This window comes from Portunus trituberculatus, chromosome 46 (genome assembly GCF_017591435.1).
Source record: "Portunus trituberculatus isolate SZX2019 chromosome 46, ASM1759143v1, whole genome shotgun sequence".
In the NCBI taxonomy this organism is placed as follows: Eukaryota; Metazoa; Arthropoda; class Malacostraca; order Decapoda; family Portunidae; genus Portunus; species Portunus trituberculatus.
The window spans coordinates 30,802,166-30,823,568 of NC_059300.1; the positions used below are offsets into that span (position 1 = coordinate 30,802,166).

Consider the following 21,403-nt stretch of genomic DNA (forward strand, 5'->3'; position numbering starts at 1 on the left):
TCATATTGGAAATATTTTTCTGGACTTTTTTTTTTTTCCCCCTTATCGGTCAAGTTCAGTACCATGGTAAAATTGCACAACACTTTCTCAGTTGGTCCAGTTATCTAGCCGCATGTTCTTCATTTGTTCCATCTTCGGTAAATTATGCCATTCTCTCACTTCATGGTATTTAAATTTTTTATATACGTACTTTGTTAGACTTCGACTTGTTTTGAATGAATGTTTAGTTCCCATTGCAAATCGGTACTTTTTTTTATATTCACCCCACTGGTCCTTTCAGGAAATGCGATTTTGTGGTAAAACAAAACAGACTGCAAATTACCAGAAAAAAATGAAATCATCATTTAATGTTATCTACATGTGATACGCTAACAATTATAGAAAGTGGAAAAATGCAAAAATTTTAATTATTAGGTTATGTGCGTAGCACATCCACCATAACGCTGACTGGCCTTGAAAGGCCATGTCAACCACTGTAAGGAATCATCTATATATAGACCACCCTACAACTTAAATGTGGTAAAATAAAAATATCTGACGAAAAGTGCCAATTTCAAAACGCCTATGTATAGATCATTCACCAGGAAGGGGCTAAGAGTGGGTTGATTTATCTGCATGTTAAACCTATAATATAAAACATTATGGAGTCAAATTATACAGGTTGACTTATGTGCCAGATTGACTTAAAAGCCACAATTTTTTATACAGTTAGGTTAGTTTTTAGTGTTAGGTTAGCTCAGATTAAGTTTATTTCATCAGGGAACCAAAATAGACAAAATTTTGCAGTTTACCACATTAGGCAAACAAAGGTTCCATTTGTGTTATCCGGAATTTTTCATTATCCACACCAAAACCTGCCCCATTTAGTCTGGGAAAACGAGGGTCGAGTTTATTGCCATGCCATCTGTCTGTAACTCATTTCTGAAGATGGTTGCATAGCTGAAATGTCAAGGAATTTAGTACATACCTTGCATCAGCTTGTGTTTCTGTACCACCCACTCTACACATGTCTAGATATACACACAAAAGATACAGATTATATTATATCTTAGTGTTAATGTGATATATGAATTCTGTGAAATTCTTGTACTCAACTTATTATTGCTTTGTTTGGTTTAATCTGGAATTTATTATACTTTTGATGCTGTTGGAGATTTTCTAGAGTTTATTACTAATAACTCCCATTTACTTGCAGTATTGATGCAGAAGAATGTGAATATGTGCCTCATCCCACCAGCTCCATCAAGCCAAGAGAGTCTTCAATGATGATGGATTGACAGCAAGCTCCTTTCTACTTGGTGTTTTTATACAGCTTCAGGTGGTCATGTTGGGGACTAGAATAGTGAAGACTCTGGACATGAATCTTCTGACCTCCATAGGTGCTTCCTAATGTCAATAAAATGGTATAATTGTACAGAAATCTCAAGATAAAAATGTATCCCAGTATTTAATGGGTTAAGCACAGGTGGAGTTTGACGAGAAAAAATTAACCGAGCCACACACCAGCCCAGTACTTAGTAGTTGGTGGTCAAGATGTTAGTGGAGTGCTGATGTGAGGCGGGAAACATCTTGACCACAACTCTGACCTCTTTCTCTATGGAAGAAGAAAAAAAATGCATAAGCTTCAGAAATTGTTTGTGATTTTATTTAAAGATTATAAGTTTCAGTGTACTCTGCAATACAAATTATCTAGCTTTGTATTATGACTAGGGTCTATGCAGCAGTCTGACCCTCTCCTGATTTGGGGGTGGGGGGAGGAGGGACAGGATCTCTATGTACAAATGGTAGCTTGCTTTGTCTATTTTTTTTAAGGTTGTTCCTCCTTCACTACTGGGGTAAATGAATAGCTAATAATGTCACTGTTTTTGCTCTGCCTTTCTTTTTACTAGACTAATCATAAATACAAAGCTACATAATTGTATGGCAAATGACTTCAATATCAAAAGCAATTAAAAAAAAAATACTTTTGTTCTGCATCACTATTGAGGTAAAAATCGAGGAGTATTTTATTTATAAAGGTCCCCCTCATCCTAAACATGGCACTGAGTGGGGGACTGGATGTTTTCCAGGCACCTCACTAATACATACTACAGGTTTCAATATATGTAAGGTTCACAATTGGTTCCTTTCTTAATTATGCTTCTCTTATTTAATTTCTTAGTACATAGTTTTGCTTTGTTTTATGTTGAATTTAACATCAAATAACTTGTAAATAGTTCAAGAATCAATTACTTGCTGGTGGTGGTGTACAGAGCTGCCTTGAGTACATAGATTCTACATTTGTAATATCCTCCCAGTCTATAAGGCTGCCGGTTTCCCACAGCCAGTTGTCCTAAACAAAGAGGGGATGGTTGTGTCCAGCTGATGGATGGAGGAATGGAGGTTGAGGCACTAAACGTTACAATAACAATTCTAATTAACTTAAAACAAGATCTGCATAAGTGAAACAGTATGAGAACATGAAGTAAAGGGCATTTCTTTCCATTTTTTAGCCTTTCTTCACTCCTTTTCATACGTATGTATTTTTTTTCCCCTTCATCTTTCTACAATTTCTTGTTTTCCATCTTGCACAAACACCCTTAAAAAAAAAATAGCAAACAAGTATGGCACTATTTCCCAGAGAGAGATTTAGGGTATGAATGCAAGGAGTTACAAGAATGGATGGTCTGTGTGTTACAGTAGTAAGGTCTGAGGGAGTTAAGGATGAGGGGGTGTGGAATGTGGAATATCAGAGTGAAGACGTGCAGGGAATGGATGGTGTTGCTGCTGGGACTGTGTAGAGAAATGAACGAAAGAATGACTTGAGGCCATGAAACTGTTCCATGGGAGAATGTGGTGTGTGAGTTAAGTGAAATGTTGTCGGATTCCTCACACCACCTTAAACGTGGACGTTCTTGTGCTGGTCGATGTCAGTCTTTGTCTTGAAACACTTGCCACAATCATCACACTTGAACCCCCTCACCCTAGTGTGTCTCAAGGCATGTCCATGAAGACAAGACATGGTGGGAAATTTTTTGTTACACTCACCACACTCATAATTCCCAACATCATGGTGTGTCAAGTTGTGTGAGTTAAGGGAAGACTTGTAAGTAAATTTCTTCCCACACTCCTTACACTTATAATTCTTAACACCACTGTGTGTAAAGATGTGTGCAGTAAGGTAAGCCTTGTGAGTGAATTTCCTTCCACACTCGCACTCAAATTTCTTAACACTGTGTGTCAGTATGTGCCTGGTCAGGTTATACTTTGTGATAAATTTCTCCCCACACTTATCACACTCATGATTCCTAACACCACTGTGTGTCAGGGTGTGTTTTATGAGGGAACATTTGTGAGTAAATTTTTTCCCACACTCCCCACACTTATATTTCTTAACACCACGATGTATCAGGGAGTGTGTATTGAGGGAAGACTTGAAAGTAAATTTCCTCCCACACTCATTACACTTATAATTCTGAACACCACTGTGTATCAGGGCATGTGGGTGAGGTAAGACTTGTGGGCAAATTTCTTTCCACATTCATCACACTTATATTTCTTAACACCATTATCACTGTGTGACTGGATGTGTTTGGTGAGCTGACACTTTCTGAGAAATTTATTCCCACACTCATCACACTCAAAATTCCTAACACCAACGTGTGTCAGGATGTGTCGGGTGAGGTTAGACTTTCTGGCAAATTTTTTCCCACAGTCAACACACTCATAATTCTTAACAACATTGTGTGTCAGGATGTGTGCGGTTAGGTAAGATTTGCAGGAAAATTTCATCCCACACTTATCACATAAATGATTCTTAACACCACTGTGTACCAGGGTGTGCTTGTTGAGAGAAGATATGTGGTTAAATTTCTTTCCACACTTATCACACAAATAACTCTTAACATCACTGTGTGTCAGGATGTGTGTGGTGAGGGAATTCTGGTAAGTAAATTTTTTCCCACAGTCATCAGACTCATAATTCTCAACACCACTGTGTTCCATGGTATGGTACCTGAAACCAGATTCGGAAGTTAAAGTATTTTCACACAGCTGGCAGTCAAACTTGGTCTCTTCTCTGTAGCCAGAGCTGCCTGTCTCCAAGTTATTCTGGCCATCACCACAGTTATGATTCTCCATACCTAAGGCTGACTGTTGCTGCTTCTGCTGCCAGCCATCCATGATGCAGCCAGGGATCACAACCTCCACCACACAGCACACACTACCGCAAGACACTTAGGGAAGTGGGACACAAGATTGTTTGATAGTGAGCAGGTGTGCAGCCTGGATTCTGTCCATCTGGAACAATGAGGGTAACATTTAGCATACACTGAGCCAACTTGCAGCACACACACACCCTGCTTCCTGCCCCTCTCACCTAACACTAGTCCAAGCCTAAATTCCCTCCACCCTCCTGGCTCCTCAATCACTATCCCTGACAAATCAAGTGCCATCACATTGGGACAGTGGCCCCCAGCAGGTTAGGTTAGGCTTGGTACAGCAATCATCGGGTAGGACAGAGACCACACCACACATCGAAATGGTGAGGCTACAACCCCTTGAATTACATCCTGTACCTAGTTGCTGCTATGTGAAAATGAGCTACACATAAGGGGCTCAATCATTTGCTTCACTGCACCTAAGACTTCAAACCAGGCCTTTTCAGTTGTGAGCCAAGTGTGCTAACCATTACACTACACTGTGTGTGTGTAATTCACCTCGGTCGTCTGCTGGTCACCCAGCCAGTCTTTCCCATTACAGAGCGAGCTCAGAGCTCATAGACCGATCTTCGGATAGAACTGAGACCACCACACACCGGGAAAGCAAGGCGAAACCCCTGGAGTTACATCCCGTACCTATTTACTGCTAGGTGTGTGTGTGTGTGTAGGTATTACCTAGTTGTATTGTACAGAGTTCAAGTGAGGCTCAAAGTGTCCTGTCTCCATTTATCCTTTTTTTTTTTTTTTTTTTTTTTTTTTTTTTTTTTTTTTTATTATTATTATTATTATTATTGGCCAGCCAAGGGAATAAACTCAAACTAAATAAATAATAAAAGCCCACTTGGGTGCTGGTTCTCTACAAGAAAAAGTGTCAGCCAAAATTAGGGAGGAAATGCCTCGATACCTCTTAAAAGAAGACATCTAATAAAACTCTGTGAATGGAACCCCCCAAACATGTGAAGAGTACTCCATACAGGGGTGGATAAAGCCCTTGTACAGAGTTAGCAGTTGGAGGAGCAAGAAAAACTTGCAAAGATGCCTCAAAACACCTAACTTCATGGAAGCTGTTTTAGCAAGAGATAAGATGTGAAGTTTCCAGTTAAGATTATGAGTAAAGGACAGACTGAGGATATTCAGTGTGGAAGAGAGAGATAGTCGAGTGTCATTGAAGAAGAGAGGATAGTTATCTGGAAGGTTGTGTCAAGTTGATAGATGGAGGAATTGAGTTTTTGAGGCACTGAAAACTATTAGATTTTCTCTGCCCCAATCAGAAATCTTAGAAAGATCAGAAGTCAGGCGTTCTGTGGCGTCCCTGCTTGATCTGTTGACTTCCTGGCGGGTTGGTCATCTCTGAAAGGACATGGTATCATCAGCGTAGGAGTGGATAAGGCAAGAACTTTGGTTAAGAAGGTAATTAATGAATAATAGAGAGTGGATGACAGGACAGAACCCTGAAGAACACCACTATTAATAGATTTAAAAGATAAGTGACCATCTACCATGGTAGCAATAGAACGGTCGGAAAGGAAACTTGACAAAGTTGTAGAGGACAGAATCTGAAATCAAGCTTTATGCCAGACTCTATCAAGAGCTTTTGATATGTCTAATGCAACAAAAATGTTTCACCGAAATCTCTAAAAGAGGATGGCCAAGACTCAGTAAGGAAAGCCATCTAGATCACCAGTAGATGACCTTGACAGAAACCATACTGGCGATCAGATAGAAGATTGCGAAGTGACATGTTTAAGAATCTTCCTAATTCAGGATTAATTCAAAAACTTTAGACAAGCAAGAGATTAAAGCTATAGGACTAGTTTGAGGGATTAGAACAGTCACCCTTTTCTGGAACAGGCTGAATGTAGGCAAACTTCCAGCAAAAAGGAAAGATAGAAGTCGATAGGCAAAGTTGAAAGAGTTTAGCCAGGCAAGGTGCAAGCATAGAAGCACAGTTTTTGAGAACAATAGGAGGGATCCCATCAGGTCCACAAGCCTTCTGAGGGTTTAGGCCAGCAAGGGCATGGAAAACACCATTACGAAGAATTTTAATTTTAGACATGAAATAGTCAGAGGAAGGAGAGAGAGTGACAAGTCCAGAATCATCCAAGGTGGAGTTGTGAGTAAAGGTTTGAGAGAAGAGTTCAGCTTTAGAGACAAAAGAAATGGCAGTGGTACCATCCCGATGAAATAAAGGAGGGAAAGATCAAGAAGTGAAGTTATTGGAGATGTTTTTGGTTAGATGCCAGAAGTCATGATGGGAGTTTATGTTTGAAAGATTTTGACATTGGCAAGTTGAAGAACAGACTTGGCATGATTCCGGGCAGATATACAGTGGAGACTCAATATGTTCCATATGGCTGTTCAAGTATTAAAAAGTTCGACTATTGATACCTATAAATCAGGTAATTCATTCTTATCTTAGCAAATCTCAAGTTTACAATTTTTTTTTAATTTATTTTTTTTATTTATTTATTTATTTTTTTGCAATTCTGATTTGTACATACTGTAAGTGAAGGCTGGCGGGGAGGACGAAGGTCGCAGGAGGAACAGTCATCATCCATGAAAAAGTCTTTGTAATTTTTCTCCTGGTGTGATTCCTGTGAATTCAATAATGGAGTGCTGTGGCTCATTAGTGCTTGCACTCTCATCAGATTCCTTATTTTCATCATTAGGTAATAACCCTTTGGTGCCATCATAAGTATCTATATGAAAAACTACCGACAGAATGCAGAAGAATGTTGTTTTGTCAACACTGCAGCAGGATTAGAGATGCGTACCAGCAACCAGGATACTGGTATTACCAGTAATACAGCATCAGAACGGTACAGTGGTGGCTGCAAGAAGGGAGATGACAGAGCTTTGTATACGACCAAATGTGTGGCCGTTTAATTACCAGATATTTTCACCACTAATAAGCCTTTGGTGTTAATGTAAGTTTATAAATGAAAAACTACAGACAGAATGCAGGAGAATGTTTTCCTGATGACCACAGCAGCACAATTCACAAATGGCGGACGGAGGAGATGGAGAGGCCAGGGAGCCTTTGTTTACAACCACGTCTAGGGACGTTCGACTAGTAGGTATATTTTCGAGTATTAAATCGAACTTTTGCATTCGAGTATTGAAAAGTTTGAGTACTTAGACATTTGAGTAATGAGTCTCCACTGTATAAAGTGTGTGAGATTCAGATGGAAGGCTCAAGTAGCTTTTCCGGGCAACCTCTCTATCATGCATACCACAAGAACAGGCTGTGTTAAACCAAGGTTTAGAAGGTTTAGGTTGAGAAAAGGAATGAGGAATGTACGCCTCCATGCCAGACACTATCACCTCTATTATGCGTTCAGCACACAGAGATGGATCTCTGACATGGAAACAATTATCATTCCAGCATAATACCACCTCAGGTTTCCCCAACTGGCAGAGGCAAAACACCAGAGGCACTTCCACTTTAGGGGATCCAGAGGAGGGATTGGAAAAATATGACAAGATACAGAAATAAGATTGTGATTGGAGGAGCCCAATGGAGATGAAAGGGTAACAACATAAGCAGAAGGATTAGAGGTAAGGAAGAAAACAAGAATGTTGGGCGTATCTCCAAGACGGTCAGGAATACGAGTAGGGTGTCGTACCAATTGCTGTAAGTCATGGAGGATAGCAAAGTTGAAGGCTAGTTCACCAGGATGGTCAGTGAAGGGAGAGAAAAGCCAAAGCTGGTGGTGAACATTGAAATCTCGAAGAATGGAGATCTCTGCAAAAGGATTGAGGGACAGAATAATCTCCACTTTGGAGGTTAAATAATCAAAGAACTTACTCTAGTCAAAGAAATTAGGGGAGAGATAGACAGAACAGATAAATTTAATTAGAGAATGACTATTGAGTTGAAGCCAGATGGTAGTAAACTCGGAAGATTTGAGAGCATGGGCATGAGAGCAAGTTAAGCCATTGCGCATAGAGATGCAACATCCAGCTTTAGCGTGAAAATGAGGATAGAGAAAGTAGGAGGGAACAGAGAACGGGCTACTGTCAGTAGCCTCAGACAGCTTTTTGGTGAGGAAAAAAAAAGATGAAGTTTAGTAGAGGAGAGGTTGTGTTCCACAGATTGAAAATTAGATCTAAGACTGAATGTTGCAGAGGTTAATGAAGAAAAGTTCAGGGAGGTATCAAGACATTTTGGGTCATCACTGGAAGAAGAATCCAACCTTGGGACATTTCTGCTTCCCCTTCCAGAAGGGGACTCCAAGGCTGGATTCGGAGTTGCCATTTTTTTTATTTTGAATTTCCAAGTGAAGAGTGTGTGTGTGGTAAGTGCATGTAGTTCTGAGAGAAGGAGAGTTGTCTTGTGAAATGGGGAGATGACCAAATAAGCCTCAATGCCAATTCACTAGAAAATCAACTTTAATACATTTGTTCATGAATATGGTTAATTTTGCTTGTGTTACTACTTAGAAGAAATTATGTAGAATGTATCATATTTGGGGAATGTTATTTTACGGAGCATCCTGTATGGCACCTAAATAGAGATATTTTGAAAGAATGTGATGTGTTGAAATACCTGGGAGTGAATCTTTTCCATAGAAAACCTCATGCTCATGTTAATGAACGCAGTAGTGCCTGCAGAAAAGCATTTTACGCACTACAAGGAGCAGGGTTGTGCAACTTGGAAACTAATGTTGACACAGCTTCTTATGTCTGGAAAACCGCAATTAGACCTGTAATGGCATATGGATTGAATACTGTTAAGATCGATAAAAAATCTATGAATGAGTTAGAGTCCATGCAAGGAAAACTTGTAAAGGCTATGTTTGGACTACATAAATACTGTAGAAGTAAACCCTTATTGAAAGCCTTAAGGATACCCTCAATGGAGTCTATTGTGGATGTAATGCCAGATTTTTCATAATAACTCAAGAGCAAGATGCTTTTATATATATTGCTATAATAAAGTTTTGAATGAAAGGGAATTCATATCAACAGGCTTACTTGGAAGAGCGAGGGACATCTGTTCAAAGTACAATGTAAACTTAAAGAAATATCTGTTTGACTCTAGCTATGCAAAGAAGACCAAATATGAAATAAAACATCAGAGAATGGATAATGATGGGTTATCTGACAGTGTCCATACCCTTCTGGCAAGTGAAAATTCATTTGACAATTATGTTTTAAATTTGCTACGTGCTCCATTTTAGTTGCAAGATAGTGTAATTTAAAAAATGACACTTGTATAATCTTAGAATTTATGCTTTAATCTATGTATAATTTTGAAATTGTTTAGGTAGCTGTAAGATTTCCCTTGTTTACTTATAATTTATTCCTTTCGTTTAATATTCTAAAGTTTATAATGATGTAATTTTTAAAGTTTTTTAGTTTCAAATTAATTTTATAAAGGAGTGAAATATGTTTAAAGTGTCCTATGTATCTTCTTTTGAAGGCAAATAAATTGATAAAAAAATATTGACTTTTGCATCTCTATTTTTATAGAATGACACTATAGGTATATTCAATATCAGCCTTGTGTGAGTGAAGGGGACATGTAATGTGCTGCCACCTGGTGACAACCACTATTTCTGAAAACTCACCATTAAGAGACCAAAATTAGAAAAAAAAAAATAATAATAAATAAATAAATAAATAACTGCTAATTTTAAGAATTTTAAGGAAAATGAGCTCATCACATGGAAACCGTAAGACTTTATGAGTGGACATTCAACAGTGCTTTAGCTGATAACTGTAATGGAAAAATGGACAAGTATATTAGATGAAGAAGAGTTGTACATATCGATTACTGAGATTTTAAGAAGGTATTTGAAATGGTATCTGGAGAAAATAAAAAGCATCACTTTAGGAAGTAATATCTTGGGGGAGTGAATTTTGGATTTTCATGGGGGAATAAAATGTATAATTGTAAATGGTACAAGTTCAGACAGGACAGAAGTGGTAAGTGAAGTTCCCCCGGGGGTTAGTGTTTAATCCTCTCTTGTTTGCTATGTATATAAATGACCTGGAAATAATACTAAATAGAGAGATGTTTTTGTATGCAGATGATACCAAAGTGTTCAGAATAATAAAGGATAGGTGACTCAGAAATTACAGGAAGATCTCAATGAAATGAATGAATGGCCAAAGAAATGGCTATTAAGGTTCCATCCCAAGAAATGCAATTTGATGGGGCCTGGTAGAACAAATACAGATATACAGGGTATTCCAGAAGTCTTGGGCACATTTTGACATTGAATATCTCGAAAACTATTAAGGATATAAAAACGCATCTGGTATATTCAGAAAGCTTGTAATCTCAAGTTTTTCATGGAATGTTCAAAGATGTTCAATGTGAGCACCATTGGTCACACGACACACATCAAGCCTATAGTCCAATTCTTGCCAAATGCGTCCCAGCATTGCGTTGTCGATGGTTGCAACAGCTTCCATTATTCGGGCCTTCAGCTCATCCACGTCTCTTGGAATGGGAGGCACATAGACCAGTCCTTTCACAAATCCCCACAAAAAGAAATGGCATGTCCAAGAAAGCTGTCTATGGACCATTCTTCTTTGAAAGAGCAACAGTGAGACGTACCTCGACATGCTAGAAAACTGGTTAATAGATAAATTGAGTGAGAAAGAGTCTGATGACTTCATTTTCCAACAAGATGGGGCGCCACCACACTGGATCCTCAGGGTTAGACAGTTTCTGAACACAACACTGCCAGACAGATGGATTGGACGGTCTGGACAAGATGATCACGTTCTCATGCCCTGGCCTCCCAGATCTCCAGATCTCACACCCTGCGATTTCTTTTTGTGGGGATTTGTGAAAGGACTGGTCTATGTGCCTCCCATTCCAAGAGACGTGGATGAGCTGAAGGCCCGAATAACGGAAGCTGTTGCAACCATCGACAACGCAATGCTGGGACGCATTTGGCAAAAATTGGACTATCGGCTTGATGTGTGTCGTGGGTCCAATGGTGCTCACATTGAACATCTTTGAACATCCATGAAAAAAACTTGAGATTACAAGCTTTCTGAATATACCAGATGCATTTTTATATCCTTAATAGTTTTCGAGATATTCAATGTCAAAATGTGCCCAAGACTTTTGGAACACCCTGTATTTCAATATACTATGGATGAAGATCTGAACAAGAATAAAGTAGAAAAAGACTTGGGAATAAAGATGGAATAAGATTTAAAATATAATTAACATTTAATGGAGAAAATAAATAAAGTAAATATTTTTTTTTTTTTTTTTTTATACCATGTGGGCTTTTCACAGGAATTTATGGGCTAAAGGGTACCCCCTATCTCAAAGCCCACCTGCTAGGAAACCGTTGCCCCGAGTGAGGAAACCCCAACCTACACTCGGACCGTGGACAGGATTCGAACCCGTGCGCTTGGAGACCACTCGGATCCCAAAGCACGCATGGTTCCACTGTACCACGGCGGTTGGCTTAATAAGAACATTCCTTACCATGGATGAGGAAATATTTAAATCTTGATATGTGGCATTGATTCAATCACACCTTGAATGTCAATCAGGTGTACATAGTCTTCTTCCAAGAAGAAAGATGTGGAGGCTGATGAAAAGGTTCAGTGCAGAGCAACATAATTAGTACCAGGCCTGAAGGATCTCTCCTATGAAAAAGGCTGAAGAAACTAGATCTACCAATGCTGGCATATAAGAGATGAAGAGATGTGGTTGAAACCCTTAAAACTGTCAATGGAGTATACGACAGATGTATGTGAAGGTTTGTTGGTAAAAGTAAAGAATAGGACCTCCCCTTTTCCTCCTTCCCACCCACCCCCCCTATCTGTCCCAGCAAGCTTGGGGGACTGTGGAGAATCGGGGGTTTTAGGGGGAAGCCAAAAAGAGGCGAGATATGGATGGCTATCCAAAAAAATCTAAGGACAAACACAACCATCCTTTGAGGAAAGATTTGGAAAATGTAAAAATTCTTGAGTAATTTTTGCTGAAATTATCCTAAACTAACATAATAACCAGCTAGCCAGGGGGCTGTGCCCCCTGGACCCCCTTAAACTATCCTAACCAAACCTTGCCACAAACACTAACCCAGCCTAACCAAAATGCTGACACTAACCAAAAAATACCATAAAACAAATCATTGTGGACTTATATTCTGCAGGCACCAGAATATTCATTTAATTACTATGGCTTTACAAAAGCCGTCCCCACAATAAAAACACCACAGACATGTTGTATAGTAAATACTCTATCACTTTGCATGGTTGTTTCAATGATTAGAAAGGAGGTGACATTCTTTACTTTTTCCGCACTTTTAAATAAATAAACTACAATCATCTGCAGCAAATCATTCTGTTGTCATTTTGCTTCCTCCTCTAAGGAACAAAGTGTAAATACTAGGGAAAGTTACACAGCCCTCTTCCTATTTTGTTTTAAAATAGAGCCAAATATTGCCTCTTACCTACAAAACTAAATGAGGAGTAGCACTACTGCTGCTGTTGTTGCAATAGTGCCATGTTGTTGATCTTCATCTTGATGCCACTAACATCCTTCTAAAGCTTAACCTAACCTAACTACACAGGTAAAAAAGAAAGTGCCGAAAGGAAGCCAATAAGTAAAGATAAAAAAAAAAAAAAAAAAAGGCTGACATCATGATTACTAATTTGGGCCACACAAACACACTGGGGTTGCACTATGCTGTTGTGTACTAGAGTGAGTGAGCAGCATGACCTGTAACCTGTGAAACATGTCATGGCGAGGCAAGGAGGCAGAAGTTAGTAATGCCTCAGGACAAACTTCAATAAAAAATACAAAATATCATAACTCCCACTTAAACATAGTACACTGTAAGACCTCTGACTGGCCTCACTCTCAGGATGGTGTTGTCACTGGGGCAGGATACAACACCTGCCTGCAATAGCTGTTTGAATCAGTATCTAACTAAAGGGAACTTCACGTTTGTTTCAACACTGTTCACAAAGATATAACTCGCGCGTCTCCACATACACGTCCAGTAAAAAATAAAAATACTCACTGATAAGCAAGTACGTACGTAAATAACGAGCCGAAAAATGTGTCTACCCTCCTTTTTCAACATTGCCTGTCACTCTGTGGTCACGCCGTCACGCTCACTCACTGACACTCAGCGCAGTGCTGCAGAGTGCCGACTGCTACGGTGCTATTGCCAGCAGTCAAGTTGTGAACTTTAACATAAATACACGTACCCTTAATATTACCCTGTTTATTTTAGAATTGTCGTTTACTAAAAATGTATTTATCAAAGATAATTTATATTTATGTATATGTAAGAAACATTACAATAATATGTACGGTGATGATATACCATGAAATGAAATATTTCCTCCAAGGTCCATCACCATCACTCGCGCACTGGCGAGTGGCCACGTTTTTTTGTGGTTTTATTTGGCGGCCGGCCTTAGTGTGTCCTACACAGGCTCTCAAAGTTTAGTAGGTGTCTCCCAAATACTAAATCTACAACGACGAAACTTTTGTTTCTCGCGAGCAAGGAGAGTATGAATGTGTTCGAGTGTTGGTGAGCATGCGGACACTGTGACGTAGTACGTGATGTTGGGAGTCCTTGGAGGGGTCTTTTTTTCGGGGGTGCGTAGACTTTTTTGGGGCAAAATTTGCTAAATTTGTAAAAAAAAAAAAAAAAAAAATCCACAATTGCCCCCAAGCTAGCTGAAGGGGAAGGGGAGTATTTAATAATATTTGGAGGTGGTACTGGTAAGATTTTCCGGACAAACTTACCCATGGATGTTCATTCTAGCCCAAGCTGAGAAACAAATGATCTTATTTGAATATCTATTACCAGTTATCATGGCAAGTTGGCAACAACCCATCGCTCTCCTGTGATTGGCTAGGTAGGATCATGGCATTTTCACTGGTAAGCTATACTGTATAGCTTGCCAATAAAAAGAAATGTGGCCTTCCAACAGCTAAGTGCATATGATCCCATTTGAAAGGGATGTAATTTAACAGTGTCTAGATTCACATCCATACACTGTACCTCCACTCGAAAGAGATTAGCCATGCTTCCTCATACCACTTCTCATACATTGGGGTCTTTCTCTCTATACCATTCCAAAGTACTCTTCTGCTCCTTATTTTTCAATTCCCTCACCAGTCTCATGCTTCACCACTCTGTCTATCTCACTCTTCCATTTTCTTGTATTCCATTATCTCTCTCAATTCTTAATGATCACACTCCGGTTACTCTCAACATGCCTCTTTTCACATTGATCAAAAACCCATCTAGGTAGTTTGCCATTTTTTATTACTATCTTGAAACATTTCCTCCCACACCTGCTACTCCCAACACGCAACAGAAACGTCTTCTTTTTTTTTTAACTTTTTTTGCATCATATATTCACTATATCTAAGATTCAATAAGTGTCCCATTTCTATCTTACTCCAAGCAATTACCCCCATACCATGCATAAACTCAAAACAATCGCGCTCTTTCAAATTTCTCGGTACTCGCAACAAGTCATACTACTCACTCTCATCCTTGCTGAAGCTACTATACCATGTTGAGCCATTCACTGGTTCCCCTTGTTCATCTTTTCATTTTTTGCCTTCTCAGTTTTACAGCCATTTGAAGTCATACACATCCCCAGATATAATAGTGCTCATTTAGTCTGTTGCAACTCATTCTCCTTCAATCTCCACACTGGTTGAATTTCTCTCATCATTACTTTGCTTTTCTTACTGCTAAATATCACTCCAGTAAGACTTTTCCATATCCATGTAAAATGTACAACAAACTTAAGAGTTCATCTGCCAATTCACTTATAACTACATCATCTGCATACATGAACACACATATGTTATCATTCCCCACTCAAACTTCAGCATTCATTCTTCTCATTCTGGCAGCCAACTCCTCTGTACCTATATAAACTAAAGTTTTAGTGACAATATTGTGCATACTCAGTGGTGACACAAGCCATAACACAAGTCTGGGAGTAATTTGGCATAACACTGCATCCATCCATCTAGAATTACCAATGCATCCAATTAGTCATAACAACGTTGATAAATGCTAAAACAATACTGCTACTTCTACTACTACTACTACTATTACTACTAATAATAATAATAATAACACAATAAAAATTTTGTTTTGCTTTCCTAGAGAGAGAGAGAGAGAGAGAGAGAGAGAGAGAGAGAGAGAGAGAGAGAGAGAGAGAGAGAGAGAGAGTTAAGCATGCACATCCAAACATTTTAATAAAAGGTTATATATATATATATATATATATATATATATATATATATATATATATATATATATATATATATATATATATATATATATATATATATATATATATATATAAAACTGAATATAAAAAGGATCACTTGCCATGAGTACTCTCAGCTATAGGAGTGCCCTGACAGTACATACTCTTAATGAAGTCATATTTACTTAGTTTAAACTGAACCATTTCCTAAGGCAAACAGAGCTGTTTTATCTTAGTTTTCCAGAATTTACCTTGTCAATAATGTTAAAACCATGCATATCTGTGACTGGAACCACAAAAACACATTAAAAAGTCAGTGCATCTTTAATCATGGCCCCTTGAAAGTAGTAGATGTAGCCCACAGGCAGATCTGTTTCAAAATATAGGCCTGAGAGGCAGGATGATTTATATAGATGAAGTAATTGTTCCATAATGTACCAAATAGCATACCAGTTATCAAAATAAACATCACCTTAATATCATAATCACTTGATTTTACATTTCTTACATCCAATAAAGTTGTTCCCTTCACTAAACATGTGAGCACTTCTTGCTCTGCTCCACCAATTAGTTCTCCTTTCCACTTCTTCATCTTTTATTTTATCAATCTGTGTAATTATTCTCATGTTCTAGATTCCAGTCTCATAATGTTATACTGTACTGGTATCACTACACACTCATACAACCACTTTTTTTTTTCATTCATTCCAAGCATTCTACAGTAAAACACTCTAGTCATTCCTTCCCATATCCTCCTTATTTCACTCAATCCAAACTTCAACTCAATCTACAGCAGGTGTGGGCAAACTACGGCCCGTGGGCCGCATGTGGCCTGCCAAAGGAATTCATGGAGCGTGATAATGTTAATAAATTTGAAAGAAAATGTTAATAAACACCAAATAATGTTGTGAGCATTTAATTCTTTCTGCAGGTGTGCATATGCAAGGAGAGTGACTTTTTCTTAGAAAGATTTTAAATATAAATCATTCTGGTTTAATATAGTATGCAGCCTCATAAGATTATGATCTTTCTTTAATGTGGCCCCAGCACTGAAAAGTTTGGCCACTTCTGATCTACAGCAACATATGACTTTTAATATCCTAAATGCAACTGATACAACTAAGAAAATAAAACACCTGATAGATTGTGCATGCTAAACAGTATAAAATTTAATGTAACAGCACATGGAAAGAAAATTTACTATACCATGTAGGAAGATAAGGTACTACAAAATCCCTAACTGAGGCATTCTTACACCACAGCCCACTGTGGATAGGACAAGTCACATCTCACAGCAGACAAGTGTAGATGAATGCAGTAAATTAATAACCACATCAAGTCTCTGAGTTCACAATACTATGTATGTTCTCCAATGAATTGAAGCAATCATTATTGAATTCATTCATCTGTGAATACAATGGAATGGAAAAGTCTCACTGAGTCAACCATTGTCAATTTTTGAGATTACAATTAAATGAATTATAATCATGCTGAAAATAAATCACAAAAATTGTCATGTAAAATGTTCCCATTAGATAAAGGAGCACATCACATTAGTTTGAAGTAAAGCTGGGATTCACTTTTCCATTGGCTACGTAGTCTTCACTATTTACAACTATAACTGTGATACCAAAACATTTTCTTATTTTAATTTGTACATTAATACTTTATGAATATATATATATATATATATATATATATATATATATATATATATATATATATATATATATATCCATCCATCTATACCGTAAGCTAACAATCCTATGAGGATGGGCACGCGCGCGCGCGCGCACACACACACACACACACACACACACACACAGTTATTTAAGCATGTGACTGCAAGAAACAAGAACAGCACCTTAGCTATCAGAGCCATCAGGTCTGGGGCCTTTGTAGTCTGAGCACTGGATTATACAGAACACTATTCCTTGGAATTCAGTGGAGGTGATCACAACAATGTCCACTTGGTCCTCCCCATACATACACTCCATTTTTGCCTACTCCCTCCTCATCATCTCTCTCTCTCTCTCTCTCTCTCTCTCTCTCTCTCTCTCTCATCTATTTCAAAACAAGCCTTTCTCTCACACCTAAAACAATTAATCCCAATGTATCACTGTCTTCCTATTCTCTCTATATAACCAGACTATCTGAAGATGCTGCATTTGATCATCTCCATCACTGCACAACAGTTCACTCACCACTTATTGACATACCCTTCCATATACACTCTAATTGCTTTCACCATTCATCCTCTTTATACCACAAGCATCTCTAGAATGACTCACCTATATTATTGTCAATGTTGGCACTCTTATGTTATCACTGTACTTCTTTCATCCCTGCCTTCCAGTCTTACATTTCATATGTATACCACAAAAATTCTGCCACTTTTGTTACCTGTAATGCTCTAACTCATATTTTGCCTTTCAATTGTTATTTTTGGGAAAGAATCAAGAAGTCTAAACTCATCTTTTTCCATTATTTTTCTCATTCAGTTTGACTTTCATATCTTTCCACCAGCTGTTACTCAATATTGGGTTCTAAATTCCTTTAAAAAATGTATATTTCTTTCTTGAAGACCATCACCTTACTTCATAAAAAAATATTTTCAATATACTTCTCTGATACTTATTGTAAAACTTTGATAGAGTTTTCATATAAATGTTGGTATACAAAGCATTATTGAAGGTTCATCTCTTCATTAACTCCATTTAATAACCTAGTACAAGTGAAGTCATGGCCTGGTCATTGCACCCTGCCATTTTAAGTAGTTGGGAGTCATACAGAGGCAGAGTACTTTCATGACTTTAGCAGTGAAGGAGTTAAGAACACAGCAGAGAGCTGGAAACACTACCTCCATGGTACAATAAGTAATCAGAGGAAGACCTTGAACTCCTAGAGCTGGTAGTCATTAAAAATATTTTGTAGAAAGTGAGCTGCAATAATTATGCGAAGTATGTCATACATTCAACTTATGACATTTGCTCAGCACTGTCATCTTTAATATTTTGAGTGCAGAAAACTGAACTAACCATGAATGCCTGAGCTGCAAAATGCATTCTGTGAGGTAATGGCATATCAACACACACACACAAACACACACACACAAAGAAAAAAAAAAAAAAAAAAAAAATACAAAACGCAAGAATCATGTACTCTTGTGACGCTTAGAAAAGACCTCAGACAGTGTGGCCTGCCTTTTAGCACTCTTAGTACTGTTTCTTCTACTGGGGCCTGGCTGATGCTGGGAGAGATCAGCTGCCTTGTTCCTGTGTCTCAGGGCATACTCATCTTCTGAACCCTTTGTCCGTAATACCTGTTAAGAAAAACCTCTTGTTATAAAAAAATTACAGTAGCCCATACAAAAAGCCTTGGAAAGATATACAAACATGACACATGAATTAACATTAACATTTTAATTCATTAACCAAAAATATACAGACTTCAGATGAACAGACAAAGAAAATAAGTGAGAAATAATCCAAATTAAGACAAGAGATATATAATATTACATTATAAAAAATCCAAGGGACAGCTACAGCACAATACACCACTTTACCCTCTTAGTTTGACTGTTGAGTTCCTCTTGTAAGGCTTCAGCCAGAAGACGATCATGTAATTCCTGCTGCAATTGGGCCTCTGCATGCTGCTGCTCAGACAACAGAGTAGCCAGTGATTCCTGAAGGACAAAAGCTGCATTGAAAACAAATTACTACAAGCTATTGTTTATAATAACCATCTAAGCCAGTCATTTTCACATATACCTATGCAGCTTACCTGAGTCCAATTAAGGTGTCAAGTTTTATATACAGTATTTATTGTTTTACATCTCCAGACATCAAGAAATCACTTGCAATCAGCACCACTGCACACACAACACAGTACGTAGATGTAAGCTAGTCATAATGAAGCTAACTTAGGCCCCGAACACACTACATCATGTTTTAATTACGTGTTGCAGTAGTGGTGCTGAAAAAATAACAAGCAGCCAAACTGTACTGCAACACTGCTCACTTATTCCTGTGTACTGCTGGTCACTTCTATGGCTTAGCTTTCTTTATGTGGGATGTCTGTGTCTGCCAATGATGTACTCTGCTAAGAGACTGTATTAAGGACTGCAGTTGTTCTATATACTGGAGGAAAAAAAAAAAAAAAAAAAAAAACTTTTGAGGAAGAAATGTCAAATCTAGTGGTGTACACAATGGCTTTCTCAGTGACCTCTGAGGGGAGCTTCAATCAAATATTTTTGGAGCTACAAACCAAAATTCCAGCAGACTTTGAAAATTATACAAGAATGCTAATCACTGCATTTCATAAATTTGCTGTCAAACGTTGAGTTGTACATTTGTAACGGCTCTTAATCATTGGAGGTGTAGCTGTGTGCGCATCTTCTCACTCTGAATTCTGGTGCATCACTGAGCAGCAATATGAATTGGAGCGGTCTTCAACATGCTTGTGATGCAGCCTTGCAACACTGCACACGTCATGAAGCATAGTGTGAACAGGCCTTAAAATAGCAGTATGCCTTAGTATTTATATTACACAATTTACACCATACTTATATCTCAGCATGTGGCAAAGTGGTGAGTTACATCCTATAAGATATACAGTACTGATAACTATCAGAGCAGTTGTTTTGAGTGGCCTGATACAGTGTGAGTTCCACCCATGTAAGTAATACCCAGCGATGTCTAATAGCATTACTTCAGCGGGTGCTGTGAACCTTCCATTAAAGCTAGTTGTGATTTCGCAGGGCATTTTCCCTTTGTGTCTCACAACTCAAGGAGGCAGTCACAGTAGAACCATGCACGCTTTGAGGTCTGAGGAATCTCGAAGCGCATGGGTTCGAATCTTGTCCACGGTCCGAGTGTAGGTTGGGCTTCCTCACTCGGGACAATGGTTTCCTAGCAGGTGAGCTTTGAGATAGGAGGTACCCCAAAAAAGTATCCCCTTTAGCCCATAAATTTCCGTGAAAAGCCCACATGGTATTAAAGAAAAAAAAAGAAAAAAGAAAAAAAAAGACAACTCTCCTTCTTCACACAAAATTACATGCACTTACCACACATACACCCTTCACTTGAAAATTGAAATAAAAAAAAATGGCAACAACAAACCCAGCCTTGGAGTTCCCTTCTGGAGGAGGGAACCACAAGTGTCCCCAGGTCAGACTCCTCTCAATAATGACCCCAAATTCTTTGACACCTCTCTCATCTTTTTCTACATAAACTTCTTCAACATTCACAGTCTCAGATCTAATTTTAAATCTATAGACCACCTCTCCTCTAATAAACCTCATCTTTTCCTCACCGAAACACAGCTGTCAGAAGCAACTGACAGTACCCCCTTCTCTGTTTCCTCCTACTTTCTCTATTCTCATTTTTGTTCCAAAGCTGGATATTGAGTCTATGTACACAACAACTTAACTCGTTCTCATGCCCACGCTCTTGAATCTTCCGAGTTTTCCACCATCTGACTTTGACACAACAGTCACTCTCTAACTAAATTCATCTGTGCTGTTTATCTCTCCCCTAACTCTCCTGACTATAGTAAATTTTTTGACTGTTTAACTTCCAAAGTGGAGCACATTCTGTCCCTCTACCCTTTCGCAGAGATTTCCATTCTTGGAGATTTCAATGTTCACCACCAAATTTGGCTTTCCTCTCCCTTCACTGACCATTCTGGTGAACTGGCCTTCAACTTTGCTATCCTCCATGACCTAGAACAACTGCTGGAACACTCTACTCATATTCCTGACTGTCTTAGAGACATGCCCAACATTCTTGACCTCTTCCTCACCTCTAATCTTTCTGCTTAGGCTGTCACCCTTTCATCTCTGCTGGGCTCCTCCGATCACAATACCATTTCTGTATCTTGTCCTATTTCTCTAATTTCCTCTTCAGGATCCTCCAAAGTGGAGGTGCCTCTGGCATTTTGCCTCTGCCAGTTGAGGGGGACCTGAGTAG

At 38.5% G+C, this 21,403-nt stretch overlaps 2 protein-coding genes across 12 annotated transcripts in view; both read right to left on the reverse strand.

Moving 5' to 3' along the window:
• Positions 1 to 1,428: 1,428 nt before the first annotated feature.
• LOC123520169 (putative zinc finger protein 66) lies at positions 1,429 to 13,739 on the reverse strand. Of its 6 annotated transcripts, none has more exons than XR_006679188.1 (4): positions 13,514 to 13,739; positions 13,205 to 13,373; positions 2,233 to 4,278; positions 1,429 to 1,594 (listed from the first exon to the last, which is right to left on the reverse strand). XR_006679188.1 is itself a non-coding variant. In XM_045282174.1 (3 exons), the coding sequence occupies exon 3, from the start codon at positions 4,159 to 4,161 to the stop codon at positions 3,472 to 3,474; it is 690 nt and encodes a 229-aa protein (XP_045138109.1). In that variant the 5' UTR covers positions 4,162 to 4,278; positions 13,223 to 13,373; positions 13,514 to 13,739; the 3' UTR covers positions 1,630 to 3,471. The 6 variants fall into 6 exon arrangements, 4 of the variants coding, with proteins under 4 accessions (XP_045138109.1, XP_045138108.1, XP_045138110.1 ...); XR_006679189.1 differs by lacking the exon at positions 1,429 to 1,594 and having other exon boundaries at positions 1,630 to 3,994; positions 4,122 to 4,278; XM_045282174.1 differs by lacking the exon at positions 1,429 to 1,594 and having other exon boundaries at positions 1,630 to 4,278; positions 13,223 to 13,373.
• Positions 13,740 to 17,178: 3,439 nt separating this feature from the next.
• The window catches only part of LOC123520173 (E3 ubiquitin-protein ligase RNF168-like), a 32,797-nt gene continuing 28,572 nt past the window's right edge, over positions 17,179 to 21,403 (reverse strand). For all 6 annotated transcript variants that reach the window (XM_045282183.1, XM_045282185.1, XM_045282181.1 and 3 more), the window contains 2 exons: positions 19,000 to 19,119; positions 17,179 to 18,756 (listed from right to left, as the gene is read on the reverse strand). In XM_045282183.1, coding sequence (XP_045138118.1) covers positions 18,589 to 18,756; positions 19,000 to 19,119 — 288 coding nt within the window. In that variant the 3' untranslated portion in view covers positions 17,179 to 18,588. The remainder of the gene's footprint in view (positions 18,757 to 18,999; positions 19,120 to 21,403) is intronic.